Raw genomic sequence first — 25940 nt, forward strand, 5'->3', positions numbered from 1 at the left:
CCGTCGCCTCCTCGGCTCTGGGCAGAGCAGTGATGGCGGCCGCCGACGGGGTCGGGGAGGCCGCGCAGGGCGGGGATCCCGGTCAGCCGGAGCCGCCGCCTCCTCCTCAGCCCCATCCTCCTCCGCCGCCTCCCCAGCCGCCGCAGGAAGAGGCGGCGGCGGCGTCCCCTATGGACGACGGGTTCCTGAGCCTGGACTCTCCCACCTATGTCCTGTACAGGTAACGCCCACGGCAGGCCATCTGGCGCCGGAGACCCCAGTCGCCCGCGCCGGGCTGGCTGCGGGGCGGCCGCGGCCGGCGCTCTGGCGTGGCCTCGAGAGTCCGGCGGCGGGGGTGGGGCCCGCGCCAGCCCTGCGCCGGGCGGGCGGAGGTTGTCCGCGGCGCTGGCCTGCCGTGGTCCGAGCCTCGTGTGCGGCGGGGCTGCTGGCAGGGAGTGATTTCCTCAAGATCCCAGGCTGGCTCGCTTTGGGGACCGGTCTTCCTTGTGGTTTTGTCCTGCCGACACGCAGAGCGCTCGCCTGAAAATCTTAGGGACCCCGGGACGTTTCCCTTCAGCGTTGTCTTTCAGCGATTTTAGCGCCGAGTTAGGCTCTGAGGATGAGAAGGGGCTAACAAACCCCGTTATGCGTCCCCTCGCCGCCCGGACCGCGGTGCCGCAACTTTCTCGCCTTTTCGTCCCCGACTTTTGCCCAGCACTTGGTTCGTCCCCATCCCATCAGTCGCTTTCTGTTGGTCATGCTCATTCCATTCCCCCAAACTCCACTTGAACCTGCAGAGTCGAATGACAAATTTTTAACTTTTCTCGCGTGTCTTATTTTCCCTCCCGTAATTCTAGGTAAAAACCCCATCCGATGGCTGATTTGCCTAGATTTTACGAACCGAGTTTGAAAGGCCCCCCTCCAGGTTGCGTCCTCGAAGTTAATGTGTTCGAGCTCTCCGTTGGTGGAGGTGGCCCCCGCAGCCTTCAGAGCTCCTCACCGAGCCGCGCGGTAGTCGGGTTTCCTCCCTGACCTGTGTCAGATTCCCCTGCCCCCGAAGCTTTCTCGTGAAGTGAAGTGAAAGTGAAAGTCGCTCAGTCGTGTCCGGCTCTTAGCGACCCCACGGACTATACAGTCCATGAGATTCTCCAGGCCAGAATACTGGAGTGGGTCGCCTTCTCTTCTTCACGGGATCTTCCCAACCCAGGGATCAAACCCAGGTCTCCCACATTGCGGGCGGATTCTTTACCAGCTGAGCCACCAGGGAAGCCCAAGAATACTAGAGTGGATAGCCTTTCCCTTCTCCAGCGGATCTTCCCAACCCAGGGATCGAGCCCCGGTCTCCTGCATTGCAGGCAGATTCTTTACCAGCTGAGCCACCAGGGAAGCCCAAGAATACTGGAATGGGTAGCCTGTCCCTTCTCCAAGGGATCTTTCCGACGGAGGGATCCAACCCCCGGTCTCCCGCATTACAGGGGGATTCTTTACCAGCTGAGGTACCAGGGAAGCCCTAGTTTTCTCATACCGCTCCACATCGAGGTCTCACACCTCAGGAAACGCATGCTTTCCCCTGCGTTTCTCCTTATAAAATGGACACAATTTTAGGATTTGTCTACATACCACAGAATTTTTCTGTCCCCTGCGTTTCTCCTTACAAAATGGACACAATTTTAGGATTTGTCTACATACCACAGAATTTTTCTGTCCATAGCTGATTAGTACACAGAACTGAAAAATGGGCAATAGGATAAGAATATAAGTGAAAGAGTGGTTAAAGAAAATTTGGTCACACTGAGCAGTTTACACAGAATGTCTATAGGCATCCATTGTTGCCACTATAATCTGTTTCAGATTTGATAATGAGAAGTGGTAGTCACTGAATGTTTGCTATACGCGTTTATTAGATGCTGTGTTTATAACGTACAGCATATATACTTAAGCATACAGTAATATATAGTACATTTAGTGTGTCTAGTGTATAATACATGCTAATTGTATACTATACTGTATATAGGCATATTTACTATGTACTGTATGCTTACTGTTGTGCACGTTTTCAGTACTTAACATGTTATCTCAAACCTCCAGATAGCCTTCTAAAATTGGTTGGTAATAGTATCATCTCCATTTTATAAATGACAAAATTGCTGCCCAAAAAGTTTAAGTAACTTTCTCAAGGTCACAGTAGCTAGCTCAGTGGTAGAGCCAGTGTTCCAGATTCCAAGCTCTACTGACCACCTGGACCACCTCTTGGTGTACAAGAAAATGATAGTGATTACTTTTATTTTTATTTTATTTTATTTTATTATTATTATTATTTTTTTAATTTAAAAATAAATTTCTCTTTACACATGCTCCCCATCCTGAACCCTCCTCCCTCCCCCCTCCCCATACCATCCCCCTGGGCCGTCCCAGCGCACCAGCATCGTGCACTGAACCTGGACTGGCATCTCGTTTCATACATGACATTTCACATGTTTCAATGCCATTCTCCCAAATCTTCCCACCCTCTCTCTCTCCCACAGAGTCCATAAGACTGTTCTATACATCAGTGTCTCTTTTGCTGTCTCGTATATAGGGTTATCGTTACCATCTTTCTAAATTCCATATATATGCGTTAGTATACTGTATTTATGTTTTTCCTTCTGGCTTACTTCACTCTGTATAATAGGCTCCAATTTCATCCACCTCATTAGAACTGATTCAAATGTATTCTTTTTAATGGCTGAGTAATACTCCATTGTGTATATGTACCACAGCTTTCTTATCCATTCATCTGCTGATGGACATCTAGGTTGCTTCCATGTCCTGGCTATTATAAACAGTGCTGCGATGAACATTGGGGTACACGTGTCTCTTTCCCTTCTGGTTTCCTCAGTGTGTATGCCCAGCAGTGGGATTGCTGGATCATAAGGCAGTTCTATTTCCAGTTTTTTAAGGAATCTCCACACTGTTCTCCATAGTGGCTGTACTAGTTTGCATTCCCACCAACAGTGTAAGAGGGTTCCCTTTTCTCCACACCCTCTCCAGCATTTATTATTTGTAGACTTTTGGATCGCAGCCATTCTGACTGGTGTGAAATGGTACCTCACTTTTATTTTTAAATATCAGTTTCTAGTTATTCAGATTATTCAGATAAAAAAATGTCATTCAAATTTTTAAAAAATGTTGATTGACTCCAAAGAGTCTTATTAGACCAATGAATTGGATTGATTTCTAATTTAAAACTATTGTGTACTTGCTACAGAAACCTACTTTTGCATTTATGTAAAACTTTAAATTTGAAAACTATTGATTTAAATTACTTTAATTGGAAAATTGTTCACTTTATTTTTATTTTAAAGTTTAATATTGTAAAACAAAGTGATAGACTTGTTCATGAAGAATCTCACCATGATTACATTAGTTTTAAGTTAAAGTGTAATCATTGACATTTTAAAGAACATCAAATTTCATTTTTTCTTTACATGCTTGAATATAATTACTGAAAAATATCTATATTTTCAGGGACAGGGCAGAATGGGCTGATATAGATCCAGTGCCGCAGAATGATGGCCCCAATCCAGTGGTCCAGATCATTTATAGTGAGAAATGTAAGTTTATTTTTTATTGGGAAAAGGCCTGTAAGTCAAATTAGTAGCAAAATTGAAATTCACAACTATAGATAGATGACAGATTTTTGTCTGATAAAGGTCTAAATGACTTAAACTAATCTTGTGAGAGGTTTGTGATTTACTTTCATGATAACAAATTTCATTTTGTCTTAAGAATGGACATACTCTAAATATAAGTCCTAAATGTTATTTTATAATACATAGTAGCTACTGTGTGGTTGTGCTTTTCATTTACTATTTAATCTGCACATAAAATTGATATTGTATCCCTATATTATATCTTACATAAAATACATGTGGATAAATGATTTACTGTTTTATTTAGAATAAACTTTGGTTGTTGAAACATGAGCATTTTAAACTATATTTTAACTATGAAATGTTTGACTCAGTTCGAATGCATTTCTGATATTAAAGTGAGTGGATTTTCTTTGACAAAGTGTTCTTTTATAATGAATGTGAAATGCATTGTAAATTGAAGATCATGCAGATGTTATTCTTCAAGGAAAGGATAAACAAAAGAGAATGCTTGTTTTGTAGTTTTGTGTGTGTGTGTGTGTGTGTGTGTATATGTTTCTTTCAGTTAAGGCTCTGTTATCCGAAATCATTTGTCTTTTACAAAAACCACTTGTTTTTTCTGATTATAGGATAATGTCAAGAAATGTTTGTAAAGAAAGAATAATGGTATGAGAGTTTGCCTTACCAAATATGAAAGTGTACTACTAAACTTAATAATTAACATGTGGAACTGGTGTAGAAACAAATAGATTAATTAATTAAAATGTATTAATGTAGGTAAGAACTTAATACTTGATAAAAAGGACATTTCATATCTGTATGAAAGATGGATTAATCAAGTAATGATGTGCATTTGGCTGTAAACAGTTATATCCCTATATCATATCTTACATGAAATAGATGACATGTGGATTTAAGTTCTAAAACAGAACTGTAAACATACTAGGAGCAAATAGTGTAATCTCTCATTCTTAGGGTAAAGAAGGAATTATTAGGCGAGATGTAAAACTCAGAATTGATTGAGAAAAAGATCAGAAGGTATGAAACTGAAAAGCTTCCAAATTATGAGAGAGATTATACGTGAAGAGATAATTCACTGGAAGAAATAGAAATGTCTGTGAAGAGCTAGTAACCTCACCAGTGATTAGAGAAATGAAAACTGCTACTTTTCCAGATTTGTAAGGCACCTTATGGAAACTTACAAAGCCATACATTTCTCTTTCAGTTAAAAATAATAAAATCTTTCTTGCAGGGTTAAAAAAAAAACAACGTTTTTAATTCTTAAATATATCATTATTAGAAAGCACAAAGGAAAAGAGGAAAATGACCCATCAATCAAAACTCATCTATGAGTGTATCAGAATTTTTCCTTTGTGCAACAGAAGACACCATGAGTAAGTTAAAAGGCAATCAGCAGTGTGAGAGAAGATGTATAAACAGAAGATTGATACTCAGAACCTTATAAGGAATTTCTAAAGAAAGTTAAAGAAACTGGCAGACTAATTAAAAAATAGACAAAGGGTGTGAAGTGGCACTTTCATAGAAGATGTAATTTCATTGACCATTAAATAAGGGGGAAAATCTATTATCATTAGAAATGAAAAATAATTTAAGCTGTTTTGTGATGTCAGATAATTGAGAAGTATGAATAGATCTATAGTTTTCAGGTGGAAAGTTCTGTAAGTTTAGCCATTTTAGAAAGCACTGTCATGTATATATTTAGTGAAAGTGGGAAATTCTCACATCTTACAACCTTTAAGTGCTGCTTCTCATGTTTCACTCTGGGTTCACTCTGGCTTATGGCTTCAAAGACATGTCCTTGGACTTCCCCTAGTGGTACAGTGGATAAGAATGCGCCTGCCAATGCAGGGGACATGGGTTTGATTCCTGGTTCAGGAAGATCTTACACACCTCAGAACAACTAAGCCCATGTGCCACAACTACTGATCCCAAGCTCTAGGGCCCAGCCTGAGCTGTAGCTACTGAGCCTGTGTGTCCAAAGCTCAGCAACAGGAGAAGCCCCTGTGATGAATACACCACAACCAGCGGGTACCACCCACTCTCCACAACTAGAGGAAACCTGCGTGCAGTGACTAAGACCCATCGCAACCAAAAAAATTAATTAAAAAAACCAGACATGTCCTGGGAGGCTAAGAGCACAGACTTCAGAGCCAGACCACCTGGTTCAGATTCTTAACTGTACCACTTCACTGGCTCTGTAACCTTGGACAAGGTATTTTACCTCTCAGTACCTCTGTTTCCTCCTGTGTAAAGCGAGGATAATAGAAGTAACTACTGTGTGTGTGTGTGAGTGTGAGAGCCGCTCAGTCGTGTCTGACTCTTTGCAGCCCCATGGACTATAGCCCACCAGGCTCCTCTGTCCATGGGATTTCCCAGGCAAGAATACTGGAGTGGGTTACCATTCCCTTCTCCATTGGATCTTCCTGACCCAGGGATCGAACCCGAGTCTTCTGCATTGCAGACAGATTCTTTACCAAGTCATCAGGGAAGCCCAAGAGGATCTTAGATCTGTTATAATAGGGACAGATTGCGGAAACAATATAGAGTGAAAAGGGGGCACGTAAGTTTTAGAAACTTTGAGTATGATAGTATATTAAATTTGTAATTTTTAATTAAAAGACTATATAAAAATTTTAATATCAGAAAAACTTAATATAAAATTCTATTTTATTAACCGGAAAGTTATTTATGATTCTGTCAATTTAAAATATATAACCTTAAGCCATGAAATTTAAAAGACTCTTACTCCTTGGAAGAAAAGTTATGACCAACCTAGGTAGCATATTGAAAAGCAGAGACATTACTTTGCCAACAAAGGTCCGTCTAGTCAAGGCTATGTTTTTCCTGTGGTCATGTATGGATGTGAGAGTTGGACTGTGAAGAAGGCTGAGCGCCGAAGAATTGATGCTTTTGAACTGTGGTGTTGGAGAAGACTCTTGAGAGTCCCTTGGACTGCAAGGAGATCCAACCAGTCCATTCTGAAGGAGATCAGCCCTGGGATTTCTTCGGAGGGAATGATGCTAAAGCTGAAACTCCAGTACTTTGGCCACCTCATGCGAAGAGTTGACTCATTGGAAAAGACTCTGATGCTGGGAGGGATTGGGGGCAGGAGGAGAAGGGGACGACAGAGGATGGATGGCTGGATGGCATCACTGACTCGATGGACGTGAGTCTGAGTGAACTCCGGGAGTTGGTGATGGACAGGGAGGCCTGGCGTGCTGCGATTCATGGGGTCGCAAAGAGTTGGACACGACTGAGCAACTGAACTGAACTGAAGATTGAGTATCCTAGTCCCACTTTAAAAAAAAATAGCATTGACATGTAAATTATGCCATGTCCACTGTATGGAAAAGTGAACAAAGAATGACCAAGATGTATATACACAGGCATGAAAGGATACGTCACTGAGGGGGAAAGTGCCAAAAAGCAGAATGAAAATGTTATACCAACTTCATTAAAAATAAACAAGAACAGATCTACATTTATCTGCTTGGAAAAATGTCTGGAGAGACATGTAAACTGGACTGGTAGCAGCCATTCCCACCGACACAGATCCAGTGCAGTGGGCAATGGCATCGGATACCAGAAACTTCAGGTGCTTTCTAAAGTATCATGTACTCACTGGGCTTCCGAGGTGGGGCTCATGGTAAAGCACCCTCCTGCCAATGCAGGAGACGCAGGAGGTGCTGGTTCGATCCCTGGGTTGGGAAGATCCCCTGGGTTGGGAAGATCCCCTGGGTTGGGATGATCTTTGTATGCTCAGAAAGAACTATAATTATTCATGCTCTCCTCTGATATTTCACTTTGGGGGTTGTATTCTAAGGACACACATACCTGTGTGTGCTTGCATGTGGGTGTGCATGCTGAGTCACATCTGACTCTTGCCACCCCTTGGGCTGTAGCCTGCCAGGCTCCTCTGCCCATGGGAATTTCCAGGCAAGAATACTGGAGTGGGTTGCCATTTCCTCCTCCAGGGGATCTTCCCGACCCAGGGACTAAACCTGTGTCTCCTGCATTGCAGGAGTATTGTTTACCACTGGGCCACTGGGGAAGGCACACACACAAATACATTCATGTGTATTGTTTATTTTTTAATGAAAAGTCATTGGATGCTTAAAGTAGTGATTTTTGTAAAAAAAATTGAAAAAAAACTACATCAGCAGTAGCAGCAGAATGGTTAGGCAGATTAGCATATACTGACATCCATACTGCATGCAGCCTGCTAAAAGTTTGTGAGCTCTTGTCAGTAACTGGAAAATTGTATGCTATAAGAAAAATAGCATAGCATGTCCACATAGATTTTTAACTGTGGCAAAAGAAGTATGGGAATATTTAACATCTGGGTTATTTTAGCAGTCTGTCTGGGGCCTTAGTCTGTTCTCTAATCTGTGCTGTGATGTGAGGGCATTTCAACTGCAGTGTCTCCTACCTAGTTCACTGTGACTGGCGGTATGGTCTTGGGTGTCAGACTAGATTTGTATGTTTCACCTCTACCTCCAAAGTACTCTGGGCCATGTGAACTTGTGAATCTCTTTAAGCCTCAGTTTCTCTTGTGGAAATGAGAATAAAACAGGATAACAATTGTCAAGGTCTAAAGTTCCTTCAGTTGAGAGGCTGGCAAAGATCAGAAACTCTGATACTGTGTGAGTGAGGATGTGGAGAGTGCAGGTGTATTCATGCCTTCCTGGAGGCACTGCAGGTTGATCAGACCTTGCTTGAGAGGTTCGTCTGGCACTGCCTATCAGCACCAACAGTGCACATAATCCTGATCCACGTGTACAGCCCATGGAGGTTTGCATATGTGCACAGAATACAGTGACAGGACAGTGACAGAAGGAAAGCAACTCACACATACATTGACAGGGATGAATTAGATACAGTGGCCATACAACGCAATGCTGTGCAGCTGTTTGAAAAATGCAGTAAACTTTGTAGTGGAATGCAGTGGAAAATTATGTTTTCTTCCCATTCTTGTTCCTCCAACTAGTATTATTCATGAATAAGCATATATTGGGCTTCCCTGGTGGTCCAGTAGGTAAGAATCCATCTGCTAGTGCAGGTGGATCTGGGAGGATCCTGCATGCCGCGGAGCAGCTAAGCTCTTGTGCTCTGGAACCCACCTGCCACCGCAGGAGTAGCCACAACAATGAGAAGCCCATGCACGTTAACCGCATGAAGACCCAGCACAGCCATAAAAAATTAAATAAGCGTATTTTTTTTAACAAGCATGTATTTTAAATGAATAGCTGCTATTATTCACCTTCCTTTTTTCACTCAACAGCATCTTAGAAATTGTTCCACTTCAGTATATAACAGAGCAGCATTGTTACTAATAGCTGCATAGGGTTTTGTTGTATGGGTGTACCGTGAGGGACTTCTCATTCTTTACTAATGGAAATTTAAATTTCCAATTTTTCTTGCTTTTTTATTTCTTACGTTATCAAATACTCTCATAAATGTCCTTGGATGCTTTGGGCAAATACGGGAGTTTATTTGTAAGAAAACTTAACTGGATTAAGAACTAAGGTCAATGAGTAGTCAGTTTTAATTTTTAATAGAAATTACCAAGTGGTTTTCTATAGAGATGTATACTAGTTTATATGGCCTTGAATAATGTATTAGTGAACTTTCAGATGTTCTGGATTTAGAAAAGGCAGGGCAACCAGGGATCAAATTGCCAACATCCGTTGGATCATTGAAAAAGGATGAGAATTCCAGAAAAACATCTACTTCTGCTTTATTGACTACACCAAAGCCTTTCACTGTGTGAATCACAACAGACTGTGGAAAAGTATTAAAGACTTGAGAATACCAGCCCACCTGACCTGCATCCTGAGAAATCTGTGTGCAGGTCAAGAAGCAACAGTTAGAACCGGACATGGAACAACATCCCGGTTCCAAATCGGGAAAGGAGTAGGTCAAGGCTGTATATTGTCACTCTGCTTATTTAACATATATGTAGAGTACATCATGTGAAATGCTGGGCTGGATGAAGCACAAGCCAGGAAAAATATCAATAACCTCAGATACGCAGATGACACCACCCTTATGGCAGAAAGAGAAGAGGAACTAAGGAGCCTCTTGATGAAAGAGGAGAATGAAAAAGTTGGCTTAAAGCTCAACATTCAGAAAACTAAGATCATGGCATCTGGTCCCATCACTTCATGGCAAATAGATGGAGAAACAGTGGAAACAGTGAGAAACTATTTTTTTGGGCTCCAAAATCACTGCAGATGGTGACTGCAGCCATGAAATTAAAAGACACTTACTCCTTGAAAGAAAAGCTCTGACCAACCTGGACAGCATATTAAAAAGCAGAGACATTACTCTGCCAACAAATGTCCATCTAGTCAAAGCTATGGCTTTTCCAGTGGTCATGTATGGATGTGAGAGTTGGACTGTGAAGAAGGCTGAGCGCTGAAGAATTGATGCTTTTGAACTGTGGTGTTGGAGAAGACTCTTGAGAGTCCCTTGGACCGCAAGGAGATCCAACCAGTCCATCCTCAAGGAAATCCTGAATATTCATTGGAAGGACTGATGCTGAAGCTGAAGTTCCAGTCCTTTGGCCACCTGATGCGAAGAACTGACTCCTTGGAAAAGACCCTGATGCTGGGAAAAGTTGAAGGCGGGAGGAGAAGGGGATGACATAGGATGAGATGGTTGGATGGCGTCACCAACTTGATGGACATGAGTTTGAGCAAGCTCCGAGAGTTGGTGATGGACAGGGAAGCCTGGTGTGCTGCAGTCCATGGGGTTGCCAAGAGTTGGACACAACTGAACAGCTGAACTGAATGTATTAGTGAAAAAAAGACAGCCCAGAGCATAAGAGTGTGATATGATCTCATTTGTATTTAAACAACAAAAAAAAAAGGATAGAATTAGAATCACCTATAGTGATAGGATATATTTAGAAGGATATACTAGAATCACTGTGCAGTTGCTTCTTGGGAGAAGGACTGGGAATTGAGTGGAGTGGAAGCTTAGTGTGAACTTTCTGTACTGTTTGAGTTTTCTGTCATGGTGTGGATTCCTTTTTCAGTTTAAGAAACTGATCAAAATAAAATGTTAAAAAAATAGCCAAGTGAATATTTGACTATATGCATGCTTAGTTTTTCCTTAATACACAACATCATCCGGGGATCTGGAGTCTGGCATCAACCCCGAATGTGCAGTAAGCTCGGTCACATGCATTGTGGCTGTGACAAATTCCCAGGTTGGCGGTCACCATCGCTGGGCTTTCTTTATTTTGCCTATTGTTGTAAATCGTATACATGCAGTAAGATATCTTCCTCCGAGACATAGAAAACAAACAGCATTTTGTACTGTAGTGGTCGTTTTAAGCAAGAAAGACCGTCCTAATGCAGCTGTGTGCTCCGTTTCCAGTTCAGGACGTCTATGATTATTTCCGGGCTGTCCTGCAGCGCGACGAGAGAAGTGAGCGGGCTTTTAAATTAACCAGAGATGCTATTGAGTTAAATGCAGCCAACTACACAGTGTGGTAAGACACGTCATCACTATGCCCTGTCTGAACGTCTGAGGTTTTCATTTGGATGGCTTTTTTCCTTAACTTTAATTTTTATCGAAATAAGAAGTTACATGTGAGTTTAAAGGTCCCATTGAATGAAAAATGGCAGTCTCTGCCCCATTCTTTCTCACTACAGGTCCCACTCCCTCAGGTAACAACTCTTCAGTGTTTTTCCTTAAAATCTCCTCTATAAATAACATACTTAGTTGTTTTTAATTTTTCATTTTAAACATTAGTTTTGCTATGGAAGACACAGAATTCCATCTCCTATGCTGTCTCCATCACAGTTTGTTTTCTCTCTACCAATGAATAACTTGTCTTCCAAACTCTCTGCTCCTGTCGAGTGTCTTGTTCCTGCTGGGCACAGTGGGGACCCTTCACTCTCTTCTCCACGGCCTGCAGCTCTCCCCTGTGTCTCGTCCCTGTCTTTGAGATCCCACACCTATCCCTTTCCTGATTTACTCTCTCATTTTATAGATCAGATCCTCGAATAGAGGAAAACTTAGAAAAGGATGTATGGGAAATTGTTATTGAGATTTTTTTTTTATGTTTTAGAGTGTTTTCAGTCCCTTCTCAGCTTTACTAATAGAATTCAAGATTGGAAATAATTTCCCTTCAGGTTTTCAAAACTGTCCTTCTCTTTCCTTCAGCCTCTATTGAGAAGATTCCTGTTCCTTCATTTTAACCTTTTCTTTAACTTTGGGGGGTGGAATTTTTTTATATTCTTTTGACAATTACTTCTCTCCTCCGTTTTTTCTGAAATGCCTTTTAGTTGCATGTTGTAGTTCTGAGACTTGTCTTTTCTTATTTTCACCTCTCCTTTTATCTGCTTTTGAGATACTTCCCCAACTTTATCTTCGAACTCTTTGGTCTGCACTCTTTTTTTTTCTAACATGTATTTATTTACTTGGCTGCAGTGGGTCTTAGTTGCAGAATGTGGGCTCTAGTTCTCTGACCAGGGAGCGAACCCATGCCCCCTGCATTGGGAGCATAGAGTCTTAGCCACTGAACCACCAGGGAAGTCCCTGCACTCATTTTTATTTTACAAGAGCTCTTTTTTGTTCTCTGGGTATTCCTTTTTAGTAGCATTTTGTTTTTTTTTATTTCATGGATGGGATATATTTTCATTTTTCTATTTGTTTTGGTCTCTTTCTGCCATGTACACATTTTTCTCAAATGACTGGTAGTTCTTGGCTCTCCTTTCACACCTACAGTGTAGCAGGAAAAACCTGCTTTGGCATCTCTGCGTGTTGCAGGACTGGTCACCGAGAGGGCTTCACTGTGAAGTTAGTGAAGGTGTGGCTGTTCTGTGTGAAATCTTCATATGTCAGCATTTCTGGGTCTTTTCTCTTGGCTGGTTTGTGTTTTTGAAGAAGAGCTGTCGGAGGAGTGTCCATTTGGCTGCCCCAGTTTTGGGGGTCAGTTCTGGCAGGGAAGTCGGGTTGGGTGGGGTTTCTGGCCTGTTATTTGTGTTACTCTTTTAAATTTCCTTGTTTCCAGCCTTTACCTCACCCTTCTTTGCGTTGTGTCTGATATTTCTTTCTGTTTCTGATTTTTCCAGAAAATAAAGCCACTTGTATGTTGTCAAGGTTTTTTAGGAAAACCCCAGTCCTCCTCCTGCACATTTTCTTTACTTGCACATAGTGCACTTCACTTCTGGTCACCGAGTGTATGTGGGATTTTCCCCTACCAGGCGGTTCTCTGTGACAGCCCACAGGTGTCCTGTAATTTAACTTACCTGTAATGCTGTCCGCCTGGAGGTAGTGTTGGATTCCACAGGTTAAGGGCTCCGTTCCACAAGCTACCCCCACCCAGAGCCAATCGCAAATCCTGTGCCTCTGCCTGGTGAGCTGTAAATCAGAGGCTCCAGCATCCACTCCTTGGGGCTGACTGATTTTCGAAAGCAGCTCACAGAAGTCAGGGAAACACTTAAGTTCACCAGTTGATTAAAGGATCTGATAAAAGATGGAGACACGCAGCCAGGTGCAGAAGTACATAGGGTAAGGTCTGGGGGTGGAGGGGGTGGTCCTGAGTACAGGAGCTTCTGTCCCCGTGGAGTGGGGGTGTGTCACCCTCCCGGTGCATGGATGTGTTCACCCAGAACCCCCTCCTGCTGGGATTTGATGGCGGCTTCCTCATGTGGGCATGATCGCTTATGCAGTCCATTTCCAGTCCTTCTCCCCTGTCTGGAGGACGGGAGGTGGGGGCTGAACGTTCTAAGCTTCTAAATCAAGGCTGGTCTTTGAGGTGACCAGAAGCCCATCCAGAGTTGCCTCAGGAGAACTTGGTGTTTTTATAAGTCACTCAAAGCTGTCAGTTTGCCATTTTCCATAGTTTTGTTGATCTCTTGCAGTTGCTATGGTATCCCCTCATCCCTGTGGATGTATGCTTTTTCTCTATTGTCATTTTAGTAGGATCTTATTAGAGGGTGAAGTTTGGAACTAGTAGTGTCATCTTCCATCACTTTGTGTCTCTAATACTCACTCCTTAGCTTATAAGAATTTCTTTATACAGCTCAGAGCAAATTAGAATTTATTTAAAATCCCTAAATTTATTTGCTGTTTTCTTAAAAATTAAAATTTAAAATTGAAATTACCTTATAAACCAAACTGAATATTTATGTACTCTGTGAAACCTAATTTTAAAAATTATAATAGAAATGCTGTCATTTCTTCTATTTAGCATTTCATTTTAAAAGGTAATTTAAAATAGTTTTTTGTCCCTTATATACTGAGTTGAAATATTTTGAGATTTTGAAGTAAAAATAGACCAGAACTAATTATGTCTTTAGAGAAAAGATGTTATTTAATGGTTTGACCTTACCTATGAAGAAATTGAAGAGAAACTTGTTTCAGTTATAAGTAGCATTATTACGATGGTTTTAAAAGTAAAATATTTGGTAATATTTTTAATGAAATTTGTGTGTTATATGAATAATGTATCTAAATGAGCAAGTTATACCATGTGAGGAAAGAGAAGTTTCTGATTCTTGTGCAGTAGAAACTAGTAACCAGAGTATTACCTGAAAATAATCACTGATCGGTTGTCTTTTCTTCTGTCTCACACTTTCTGCGTTTCACTATTTTTGCTTCAAAATTCTTGATTCTTCCAGTCACCAGTTGTACAAGTTGGGACAACCGCAAGCAGTTAAATCCCCGCCTTACTGGTTACGTAGAATACTTAGCAGAAACGGGTCTGTGGTGTTGTCTTCTGGCTTCATTTGATGCTGTGCCTGGCCACGTACGTGGAGTAATGACACTGTGGATACTTATTATTTGCTGTAGGCATTTCCGAAGAGTTCTCTTAAAGTCACTTCAGAAGGATCTACATGAGGAAATGAACTACATCTCGGCAATAATTGAGGAGCAGCCCAAAAACTATCAAGTTTGGTAAGATGAACACAAGAAGGAAATAAGTTGCTGTGCTAATCAATTGGTACCTGCCAGTGGGTGACGAAACCATGAGGAATTGTTCATTTGTTTATAATTATAGTCCTTGCACTGGAGCTAATGTCAAGTGTCTTACAGTGTTGTTAGGAGAACTGAGGTGACTTTTTGTTTAGTGTGTGAAATGGCACTTAACCCACAGTTGACACTCAAATGTTTGCTGTCATGATTTAAGACTTCGACATTAACTGTAATACTGCTAGAATCGGGAAAATTTGAGCAGAAAATCTTTGCAGTTTTCTGTTCAGTTTTCTATTCAGTATGTTATAAGACGAGTCCCTGGTATTTGGTCTTTTGTTCATTTGTTTATTAAAAATTTTTCCATTGATGCTGGAGATACAAAGATGAATGAAAGTCTGAAAAGGAAAGCAGATAGTGAAACTAGTTACTTTGCAGAGCAGTGTGGAAAGTGTGATAGTAGGGCTCTTACAGTGTGTGTTCTAAAGATGAAGCTCCTGACTTAGACAAGAGTATGGGTTTTATTAAGGAGGGAGGAGAGAGGTTTGGAGCAGGAGGACAGAGAACAAATAGGAGAGAAAGGCAGAGTCTGGACAGTTCCCAGTGTTTAGTGGGCCCGCATGCAGGGAGGCAGCTGTGGGGGGGCAGGGCGGGGGGCGCCGGGCTGCCGGGTCCTGGTGCAGGAGGAGTGGCCCCCTGGCGCCCGCCAGAGCTGTTCCCACTCCGTGCCACTGGCTGCCTGCTCTTCCTCAGGGCCACCACCATTCGGTGTTTCCCAGTACAGAGACTGACTTTATGCCTGAAATTTAGGATGATTTCTGAAAGGAAAGACCACTGAGGCCGAGAGAGGACTCTGGGGAGAAACATGAAAGGGCGTGATGTGCTCAGGGAGCTGCGTGTGGTTTCACGTGGCTGGTGGGCCTTTGGGGAGTCCTGCAGTAGGAGCGTAAAGAGCATCCGGGACATTGACAAGGGTTTGGACTTGACCTTAGCCGCAGTGGAGAGCTTCTGACACATCTTAATGTAGGAAGTAATGTGATTAGGTTTGTGTCTCAGGAGGTCTACTCTGCCAGCAGGTGGAGAATAGCAGAGTAGGCCCAGGGTCCTGGCGGGCCGTTGCCATGTTGGGGCTATGGGAGAGAGAATGGTAGGGCCAGGGAGATAGAAGCATACATGTGAGAGAGGCTTTGGAGACAGAAGCAACAGGTTTTGAAGTTAAACTTCTCAGTGGAGCGGCAGCGAAGAGTGATGTCTGTATTTTGGCTTGACCATTGGGTGAATGGTGGTGCCAGCCACTTGGGGAATTTAGGGGGGAAAAAGCAGCACATTTCTGGAAAAGAAGGGTAGATTCAGGATTGGACAAGCGGGCTTTGATGTGCTTATAGGAAACCTGGCTAAAGCTGCCCAGCTAGTGGTTGAACCATGCTCCCCTGTGGTTGAAGTCGCAGCTCCGGATGAGGATGCTCTAGGAGAATTAGAGGAGGCTGGGGACAGAACACGGTGAGCATCGGCATTCGAGAGGCAGTGAAGTGGTCCAGGATGACTGAGGAAGGAAACCAGAAGTTAGTGTGCTCACAGAAACCAAGAGAAGGGAGAGTTTCAGGAAGAAAGGAGTAGATGAGAGTATCCGCTCCTGCTGAGAGGTTCAGAAGAGCAGAAGGTGGAGACAACCCATGGGTTTGTTCCATAGGCGGTTGTCAGCGAGCAGTCCTCCCACCAGGGTGGGGTGGGCAACCGGGTGGCAGTGAGGTGTCGGGGAGGATGGCGGGGGTGGCAGGAGGAGGAAACGAGCATGCATCTCTTATGGGAGATGAAATTGGCTGTTGAGAAAAAAGACAGAGCAAGCAGCTGGTCAGGCTGTGTCTTTTAGGTTTTATTTTCCCAAAGTGGCAAAGACTTCATGATGTGGGGAAAGTGTTAATGAAAGGGAAAAGGCGAGAAATTTGGAGAAAAAGGGAACAGAGTCAGATCTCGTTGGAGTTGGGAAGGGACCCAGCGCACAGGTTAGCCTTTGGAGAAGGAACGGCTCCCAGCTGTAGACCCGTGTGCAGAGGGACTGCTCTCTGGCCCAATTGGGTAATGATTATCTGCATAATCAAATACTGTCCTTAAGAGGGAGTATGAACCTTAAATAGATACTTAATCTTCTCAAACAGTTACAACATACTAGATGTGAGAGGAAGTAACAGCATTTGGCAAGGCATGGAAGTGATAGCTATTGCAGATTTCCATCTGTAGAATTTTAAACAACTTTGCCTCTGTCGCTTCTTTCTTTCTCAGTAGATGATGGTTATATTCCTGAGAAATTGCATTATAAAAGTTATTTTAGTAGAAAAGTGACTAGACAGTTTTCAGTCCCTCATTTAAAAGTTGTTATATCCTTCGGAATAAGGTGTTTTTATATAAAAGCTGTAAAAATCCAGACGGGAGTTCCCTGGTGGTCTGGTGGTTAGGATTTGGGGCTTTCATCGCCGTGGCCTGGATTCAGTCCCTAGTCAGAGCACTGAGGTTGCACAAGCCACACAGTATGCCCCCCTCCAAAAAAAACCCAGAAAATTATCTGAATAGATATATAAACTATGTACTATTTTATCTTAAAAAAAAAGTGTCCAGACATCACAAGCTTTCTCAGCATTTGACTGTATCTAGTTTTTGCTGAAGAGAAGTAGCTGCCTTCTCTGGATACTGCAGACTCTGTCATTAACACATTACCATTGGCAAGCGGATTCTTACCCACTCTAATACCAGGGAAGTCCTGCAGTGCATTTTAAATTCTCCACTCCACTAGTTGCTGTCATAACTAGGATAGTACAAGTAATTCAAATCATGTATGCCAGTTAATTGCACTTTCTATTAAATTCTCACCATGAAAACTTACACTGTAAGATCAACCCCTGTATTTAATTAATAATCTTTAAATCATGAAACATCTTAGTATTTTGCTCTGAGAAATCATTTGACATGGTGGAGGACTAATTCTTAAGTTTTTCTTGAATTACAGAATTTATCAGTAACCTGGAAAAATAAATTGTTACTAGCGTTCACCGACTTATAAGTCTTCTTAAATAAATGATTTAGAAACCTTTCCCTGTGGGATCTTCCTTTTGGTAGAATCTTACCTTCTTAATATTCTCTAAGATGAAGTTTTAAATTTTCCATGCATGTGGAGTAGGTCACCCATGAAGCATTAAATCTTTCTTTAGCCATTTTTTCCATCACCCCTGCTCATTTTAATATAATGAGTATTAATGGTTTTAAGAAAATAGCTTCATTGAGATAAAATTCACATATCATACTGTTTACCCATTTAAGGGGTATATATGTCCAGCCATTACCACAGTAAATTTTGGAACATTTTTACTAATAGATTTTTATAAATATTTCAGCTAGAAGAAATTATACAAATAGAACCCACCAGAGAACTCTTAAAGTATTTTCCTAGTACAGAAATTCCTCTTCTGATCAACTTGTTGCAGCTGCTTGCCAGAGTAGAAGTGAATTCTGTTTTGCCCATGAGCTGGTGATATAAGCAGTTGCTTGAATGGTGGCCCTCCGGCCTTAAGGAAAACAGCCTGTTGGTACGCAGAGGGGCTTCCATACTTGATGAGACAGAATCCTACTTCCCATAGTCAGATTGTGACATCTGGGCATGTTGAAAATTCTTTCACAGGATATTGTGGTTGTTGAGAGATTACTGGTCTTCCAGATTTAGCTGCATTTAAACCTTTAAGCCCTTGGTACCTGGATTTATTTTACATGAAAATCCCTGTTTCTGTTTCTCAGCTGTTATTCAGTGTTCTGAAATTTTTTCTCTTAGAGTTTCTCCTGTGGTACCTTTTCTTCCCAGTAGAGTCTTGAGAATTAGAGGTGAATTTCAGTTTGTTGCATGTCCCTCCGCATCACCTAGTACAACACATGCAGCTGATTACTTTCGTTTTGGTGTAAATTCACATAAAACTTCCTTCTGTTGAATTCAGGCATCATAGGCGAGTGCTGGTGGAATGGCTGAGAGACCCATCACAGGAGCTTGAGTTTATTGCGGATATTCTTACTCAGGATGCAAAGAATTACCATGCCTGGCAGCACCGACAGTGGGTTATTCAGGTATTGCCTTCTTATTACAGTGTTATTTGCATTTTTATTTTTTTAACAAATAATTTAAATTACTATCAGATTATAAGTATACTTAAACTGAAACACATATAGATCATTACACACAATAATGATTAAGATGATTAAGAACTATCAAGATAATTAAGCCTGACATCCTTCATGTTGGTTAACTTTCATGATCTATTGGGATATGTTGATGAGTAACTTCACATTAAAGAATAATAGTGACTTTTTAATAGTTTTTGATTGAGTTTACATCATATATTATATTTGCTAGCAAATTGAATAGGAAAAGTAGTTGTAAATTTTTGATCAGTTCCGTTCAATCGCTCAGTCGTGTCCGACTCTGCAGCACGCCAGGCTTCCCTGTGCTTCACCAGCTCCCAGAGCTTGCGCAAACTCATCTCCATTGAGTCAGTGATGCCATCCGGCTGTCTCACTGTCGTCCCCTTCTCCTCCTGCCTTCAGTCTTCCCCAGCAGTAAAGTTTTAATACAGCTGTATTATTTTCATTAACAAGGACATCTTATGTATTAAGGTATTGCATACATAAAACCTTGTAATCTGATTTTACAGTAACTATTGAGTATTTTATTTCTGCCTACTTGTTAAAATTTTATGCTGAATCCTGAATAGAAGAAAATAGTTACAACTCCCACTCTGGGCATTTTTATTTGTTCCATCAAACAATTGTAGTGTTGTGTCTTGTAAATTTTTTCCAGTGATTGCTGCTTTCTGCACTATTTTATTATACCAAGAGTATTTCACCAAAAATTTTCAAGTTGTCTTTGTTGGCTCTCTTCTCTCCATAATTTTTAAAATTAAAACAGCTTTGTAATGTAAAAATTTATATCTAAATCCAATTGTGTATATTTATCTACATGTATTTTAATATAATTTTACCATATATGTGCATTTTTGAATACTTCCTTTTAATATGTATAATAATATCAAATCACATAACATTAATATACAGTAGTATGGGTAATCATTGTCTTAGTACTGAGTTTGGCTTTTTCTTCTACATTTTCACCTTAAAGAATGCATAAGGACTTCCCTCGTGGTGCAGGGGCTAAGACTCTGCCCTCCCACTGTAGGGGGTCTGGATTCAGTCCCTGGTTAGGGAAGTAGGTCCCACATGCCACAGCCAAAGTTCCTGTGTGCCACAGCCAAGAGCCACACAGCTGAAACAGGAAGCAAACCAAAAAGCAGTACATAAACACCTAGTTAGATATACTTTTTTTTTCCCTTTGGATTTAATCTTTAGAATAGTTCTAAAAAGTTGGGTCAAGTAGTTAAAACGTCCTTCTTGGTATCTAGATTGTTTTCCACAAGATGGTGCTGAATTACAGCCACTTTGGCTGCCAACTCTTACTCCCTAATTTTTCATTCCTCATGACCCTTCCCATCTTTCTTTGTGGCTGCGCCACGAAGTGTGCAGGATCTTAGTTCCCAGACCAGGGATCAAACCTGTCCCCCCTGCAGTGGAAGGCAGAGTCTTAACCCCTGGACCAGCAGAGAAGTCCCCTCTGCCCCTGTCTTTGATGACTTTTCCTTCGCCTCCATCTCCTTGACCTGCAGTGTCACTCCCCTCCAAATACATAATGAGTTCGTGTCTTCAGTTCTACCTGCTTAACTTTGTTAAAGTTTTATTTTTTAACAGAAATAAAAATATTTATGGCCACACTGGTCTTTGTTGCTGCATATGGGGTTTCTCTGGTTGCAGTGAGCAGGAGCTTGTCTTCCTCATGTGTGGGCTTCTTGTTGCGGAGCACAGGCTCAGGGGCTTCCGTACTTGCAGCACACAGGCTCAGCAGTGGCAGCTTGTGGGCTTCAGAGCACAGACTAATAAGTTGCTCTGCGGCATGTGGAATCTTCCCGGACCAGGGATCAAACCCGTGTTCCCCGCATTGACAGGTGGATTCCTATCCACTTCGCTAACAGGGAAGTCCTTATTTATTTCTTTTCATTGTTTATAAATAATAGGACATTCCTAATTGAATTTTTTTTATGTTCTTTTAGGAATTTAAACTTTGGGATAATGAGCTGCAGTATGTAGACCAACTTCTCAAAGAGGATGTGAGAAATAACTCTGTCTGGAACCAAAGATATTTCGTAATTTCTAACACTACGGGCTACAATGATCGTGCTATATTGGAGAGAGAAGTCCAGTTAGTAATCTTCATTTGTTAACTCCTTAAAAGAATATTTGTGTGCCTGCATGTCTTGTGCATCAGGATACAGCATAGATGAAGACTGCCCCAATCCTATCCTCATGGAACGAATAGGGCAGGATAGTTAGATGAAACCTATAATGATAAATATACAATTAATACTGTGTATAGGAAACCTTTACTTTTAGTGTCTTAAGTTTCTTGAAATACTGTTGGTACTGTAGATTGAGAAGAAATCATATTTCATACTGTCTGAGAAGATTTTTTTTAAACTGTCTCATTAAACTTTAGATGACAGTCCCTGATGCTGCGCTATTTACTCTGCTACTGCTGAGTGCAGGGTTTGGGGCCCAGTGCGTCTGTATCATCCTGTGCATTCCACGGCGTGTGGCCACATTCTCGGCCTTGATGCCCTGGATCTCAGTAGTAAACCCCATCCCAAGCCTCAGTCACCCCCAGTTGAAAAATGCTCTAGCATACAAAATCGTGTCAGAAGATCTCCAAAGTTCTGAATTGACATGAATTTCTGTATTCTATCCATAACCCTATTTTCTTTGTCTGCTTTATCTCATTGTCTGTTTGAAGTTTGAAAAAGTATATTGTTTTTATAGCCTGATGAGATCATAGTCATATTTTAATGGTGAAATTTGTTTGAGCAGCTCCTAGGAAGAGCTGGTTTTATGGTACATCTACTTCTCCCTTGCCCTTATTCTGCTTGAAACAGGGCAGCTGGCTCTAATTTTACCTGTTCTAAGCAGCTGGGTCTGGTGATTTAAATTAACACACACACACACACAGAGTCTACAATCCAGTGTCCTACATTAATTCTCTTCTCCAGATTTCTTTATAATTTTCATAATGATGAATGGATTTATTACTTTCTGTGAAAAAGATGCTATTAAAACCACACTGCAGCAAAACTAAGATTACTAAACTTTAGTCAGTGACTTACTCATTTGAGTAAGTATGTAATGAAGCAGAGTTCTATAACTCCCTTGGAATTTTGTGTAATTGGGTTTAAATTAATAATCTTGTTAAGGGGAAGAGAAAAGTAGGGAGTGGCCATTTGGAATGGGAATCACATCATAGTTTAGTAGTAATCTTGTTTTGGAATTGACTATATAATCTTATCTATTTTTTATTATAGCTTTCCAAGATTATTTAGTTCTCCTTTCTCAGTGAGTAATGATTTGTCTGGCATAAGTAGATCTTAGACAAGATTTTTTCCCCCAGGTTGCTTTAGTGAAAAAAGGAAAGTCTCATTTTCCTGACATTTCCCTTCAGAGGGAAAGCCTAAGTGAAAGGAAATCTCCCACAGTAACTTCTTTTCCATTTGTAAATTGAGCCTTCATATTACTAGTAAATAAGCATTGACCACTGCAGCCTCAGGGAGTCTCTAATTTAGATACAATAACCTAGGGAGGTCCCAGGTCCACCAGGAGAGGTAAGTGAAGCACAGAGCCGCCTTGTGAGGCAGCAGTACGGAGGCTGTTCCTCATTATCGTCACTGCTCTTCTAAAGTGATACACGTTTATTTATGACCTTTTCCTTACAGGTACACTCTGGAAATGATCAAACTAGTCCCACATAATGAAAGTGCGTGGAATTATTTGAAAGGGTAAGAGGTTGTTTTTGCTTTTATTTTTTAACCTCCTAACATGAGAGATCATAGAATGTGTTCCATAATCAGAATCCAGAAGGATACTAAAGAGTTCTCCAGTTCTCTGGCTCTAAGAAGGTAAGTGGAAGAGTGTTGTGACAGCGCCCAGGAACAGTGCCCTCTGCCCTTTTCTTTACCTCTCAAGCACATCCCAGCACAGTGTTTAGAGTAGTCCACGAGTAAACAATAGTACAGCTTTAACTTGTATTGATGAATCCTGTAGTCTTTATGTCACAGAACAGAATACACACACCAGTTTCTGTTCAGCTCAGGATCACAGGAACATGAGATATATCATTTATAAGCAGATTGCACAGATGCATACCCACTCTTTCTGTTGTCACTTCTGGAGATTTCCTGTAACACATCTCACTCCTTAAATCAGCATGCTCTCTCTTGCCTGGCCACTGACTCACCAGGCCCTTTGTTGAACTTAAAGGTCTCCAAGGGAACTAGGCTCAAAGAACACAGAGTGTGAGCTCAGTCGCGTTTGGACATCTGTCAGAGGCCGGGCCCTGTCATGTCTGGAGAGCTAAAGGGATGATTAACCATCTCAAGAAGCAGAAACATCTCTCCTGTCTTTTTTTCCTGACTTTTTAATTTTAAGATGGTTTTGTTTTTTTTTTTCCTTTAATTTTGTGTGTTACAGTTTGAGTTATAAATGATTATCTTTGAACTTGATTATTCTTTTTAGTTAATTTTACTCTGCTCTTAATTATCCATCATAAAGCTCAGATTTAATTTAGAAATTTCATTTTAGAGCCCTGCTAATACTTTCAATGACCCGTATGAGGAAAGAATCTAAAAATGAGTGGATATATGTGTATGTATAACTGATGCACTTTGCTGTATAGCAGAAATACAACACTGTAAATCAACTATACTCCAGTAAAAATTAATGTAAAACATTTTCATTTCAACCTCACTCAAAATACTTTTCTTGCTTATATTACAAGGCTCATTTTCTCTTAATCTTTCTACTATTCTTGTTCTTCCTTCTCAAAATTGAGAATAGTCTTATTTATTTTTTAGGATTTTGCAGGATCGTGGTCTTTCCAAATATCCCAATCTGTTAAATCAATTACTTGACTTACAACCAAGTCACAGCTCTCCCTACCTAATTGCCTTTCTTGTGGATATCTATGAAGACATGCTAGAAAACCAATGTGACAACAAGGAGGACATTCTTAATAAAGCGTTAGAGGTAAGCTGGCAGGACGCGGCACTTTTCTTCTGGAATCTCAGTGCCCCAGTGCGCATGCCCTTTTCAAAACACGGCTCCTCAGAACTCTGCAGGGCTCCTTTGCTGCTCAGGGCCACACCCACGTCACTAGTGCACGTGGCCTATGGTCTGTTTCATTTGATCGTGACCTGAAGTAAGCTGTAGTAGCCCAGAATCCCTGTTTGCCCTAGGGACTGAATTACACATTTCCTTTAATGAATTTTTGTTTTTCATTTTTAGTTATGTGAAATCTTAGCTAAAGAAAAGGACACTATAAGAAAGGAATATTGGAGATATATTGGAAGATCCCTTCAAAGCAAACACAGCACAGAAAGTGACCCACCTACAAACGTACAGCAATAACACCATCTCGACGAACTTGATGGGATGCTTTTATTTTTTTAAGAGACTCTAATGAAGGAGTTAAAAACTAAAGTGATCATTCCCTTTGCCTGTGGTGTAGAACATACAATGCACAGGTACTGCTTTTTAACATGAACTAAGTGTGATGCTCCTTGGGTGCTGCTGCTATTCAGACTAGTTCCAAGTAACTTGATTTTTTTTTTAAGCAGAGAATTTGGGGGAGGGAGAGGAAACAGAAAGTCCCATAAAGGAACTTTTGTAGTCTTATCAACATTTACTCTAACCCCTTAGCATCAGCTCCTCCCTAAGTGGTTTGTGTGTCAGGATTTGCAGCGTTAATGTTTGCAGGTATGTAAAGGATATAAGTAACTTACCTTCCGGTTCAGAAAGCAGGGAATGCAGTTGTTAGATCAGAGCTGCTCTGCCACACTCACAGCATCGTGCTCTCACTGTAACCAACTAATGCCAAAAGAATGGTTTTGTAATAAAATTACAGATGTATCTTAAAACAATGCCATAGTAGTTTGATTTTTTAAATAGCATTTACCTGTATACAAGGGACATTGTCTCAGCTTAGGAAAGCAGAGAATACATCGCTATAAAACTGAAGAAACCAGAAACATGACTGTGTTAAATGTAATTAAAATGGGAAGTGGTCAGTTCTCAACTACAAGCAACAAAATTCACTCAGGGTGGTTTAAACTCAAAGGGTTTATTGAGGTATATAGATAGCTCACAGAATAATCACCCGGTCTTCCAGAAATATATCCCAACACACCCCTGCAGAGCTGGACCGTCACATTGCTGTTACCTGGGCTGGGATCCGGAACTGCTGGGTGAGCGTGCCAGCTCCGTGCCACCTCTGCCACATTCCACATCAGCTCACCTGCTTCCCTTCCCATGGATGCAGCTCCAGAGTAAAGGCTCCCTTTAAAAGTGCATCTGATTGGAAAGAACCTAAAGGGCATCCAGCACCCATAACTGCAAAGGAATCTGGGGAATGCAGTTACAGCTTTCCAGCCTCCACACTTCAGGAGACACGCTAGAAAGGAGCTGAAAGTTGAACAAGCTAGTTTCCTGTAGCTGCACATAATTAAATCTCACCTCACCAATAAAGAATATTTGATCAGTGTTGAAAGCACCAAACGAAAACTAAAGAAATTACATAGTGTAGAACAGGGAATTCCTTGGTGGTCCAGGGGTTTGGACTTGGTGTTTTCACTCAACGGGGCCTGAGTTCAATCCCTGGTTAGAGAACTAAGATCCTACAAGGCGCAAGGAATGACCAAAAGAACAAACCAAAAAGAACAGTCGTGTTAAGAATTCAGAAGATAACTATATGTATTTTTTTTAATAATTTTTTTTTCTGGCCAAGGGTCAGTTTGTGTGATATTAGTTCCCCAACCAAGGATTACACCCGGCCACAGAAGTGAAAGTACCAAGTCCTAACCACGGGACTGCCAGGGAAATGCCAATAACAGTATTTTAATAATTGCTGGAGAAAATAATACCCTGTGGGTATTATTGTCAGTTTTTGTTTTTAGACTCTGAAAGTCCCTGATTATATATTTGAAATTTTCATAAAGCATCATCCCTATATAGACAGTTTCAAAGGTGTCGTTCTTCAGTCACTAAGTTGTGTCCGGCTCTTTGCAACCCCATGGACTGTAGCCAGCCAGGCTTCTCTGTCCTTGGGATTTCCCAGGCAAGAATGCTGGTAAAAGGCATCATAAGGAACAAAAATTGTATAGAAAAGTTGTCAGAAATTACCTCACCAGTGTCCCCAGATGGATTGGATTCAGGGTTGCTGACTCAACAGCCTCATAAGAGACTTGAATAAAAAGCATA

General features: G+C 41.3%; 1 protein-coding gene across 1 annotated transcript; it reads left to right on the forward strand.

Moving 5' to 3' along the window:
- On the forward strand, nt 1-24604 carry FNTA (farnesyltransferase, CAAX box, alpha). The gene is made up of 9 exons (XM_027529845.1): nt 1-220; nt 3487-3572; nt 11016-11130; nt 14442-14546; nt 18539-18665; nt 20696-20844; nt 22403-22465; nt 23540-23711; nt 23970-24604. Exons 1-9 carry the CDS (start codon nt 33-35, stop codon nt 24090-24092), a joined length of 1128 nt encoding a protein of 375 aa, XP_027385646.1. The 5' UTR covers nt 1-32; the 3' UTR covers nt 24093-24604.
- Nucleotides 24605-25940: the final 1336 nt, after the last annotated feature.

This window comes from Bos indicus x Bos taurus, chromosome 27 (genome assembly GCF_003369695.1).
Source record: "Bos indicus x Bos taurus breed Angus x Brahman F1 hybrid chromosome 27, Bos_hybrid_MaternalHap_v2.0, whole genome shotgun sequence".
Classification (NCBI taxonomy): domain Eukaryota; kingdom Metazoa; phylum Chordata; class Mammalia; order Artiodactyla; family Bovidae; genus Bos; species Bos indicus x Bos taurus.

Bases quoted from the DNA above. Each gene is read 5' to 3' on its own strand.
- FNTA (XM_027529845.1), top strand. From the start codon at position 33: ATGGCGGCCGCCGACGGGGTCGGGGAGGCCGCGCAGGGCGGGGATCCC. The intron at 3,573-11,015 runs GTAAGTTTATTT...CTCCGTTTCCAG, and splicing joins GATCATTTATAGTGAGAAAT to TTCAGGACGTCTATGATTAT. The intron at 23,712-23,969 runs GTAAGCTGGCAG...TTTCATTTTTAG, and splicing joins TTCTTAATAAAGCGTTAGAG to TTATGTGAAATCTTAGCTAA.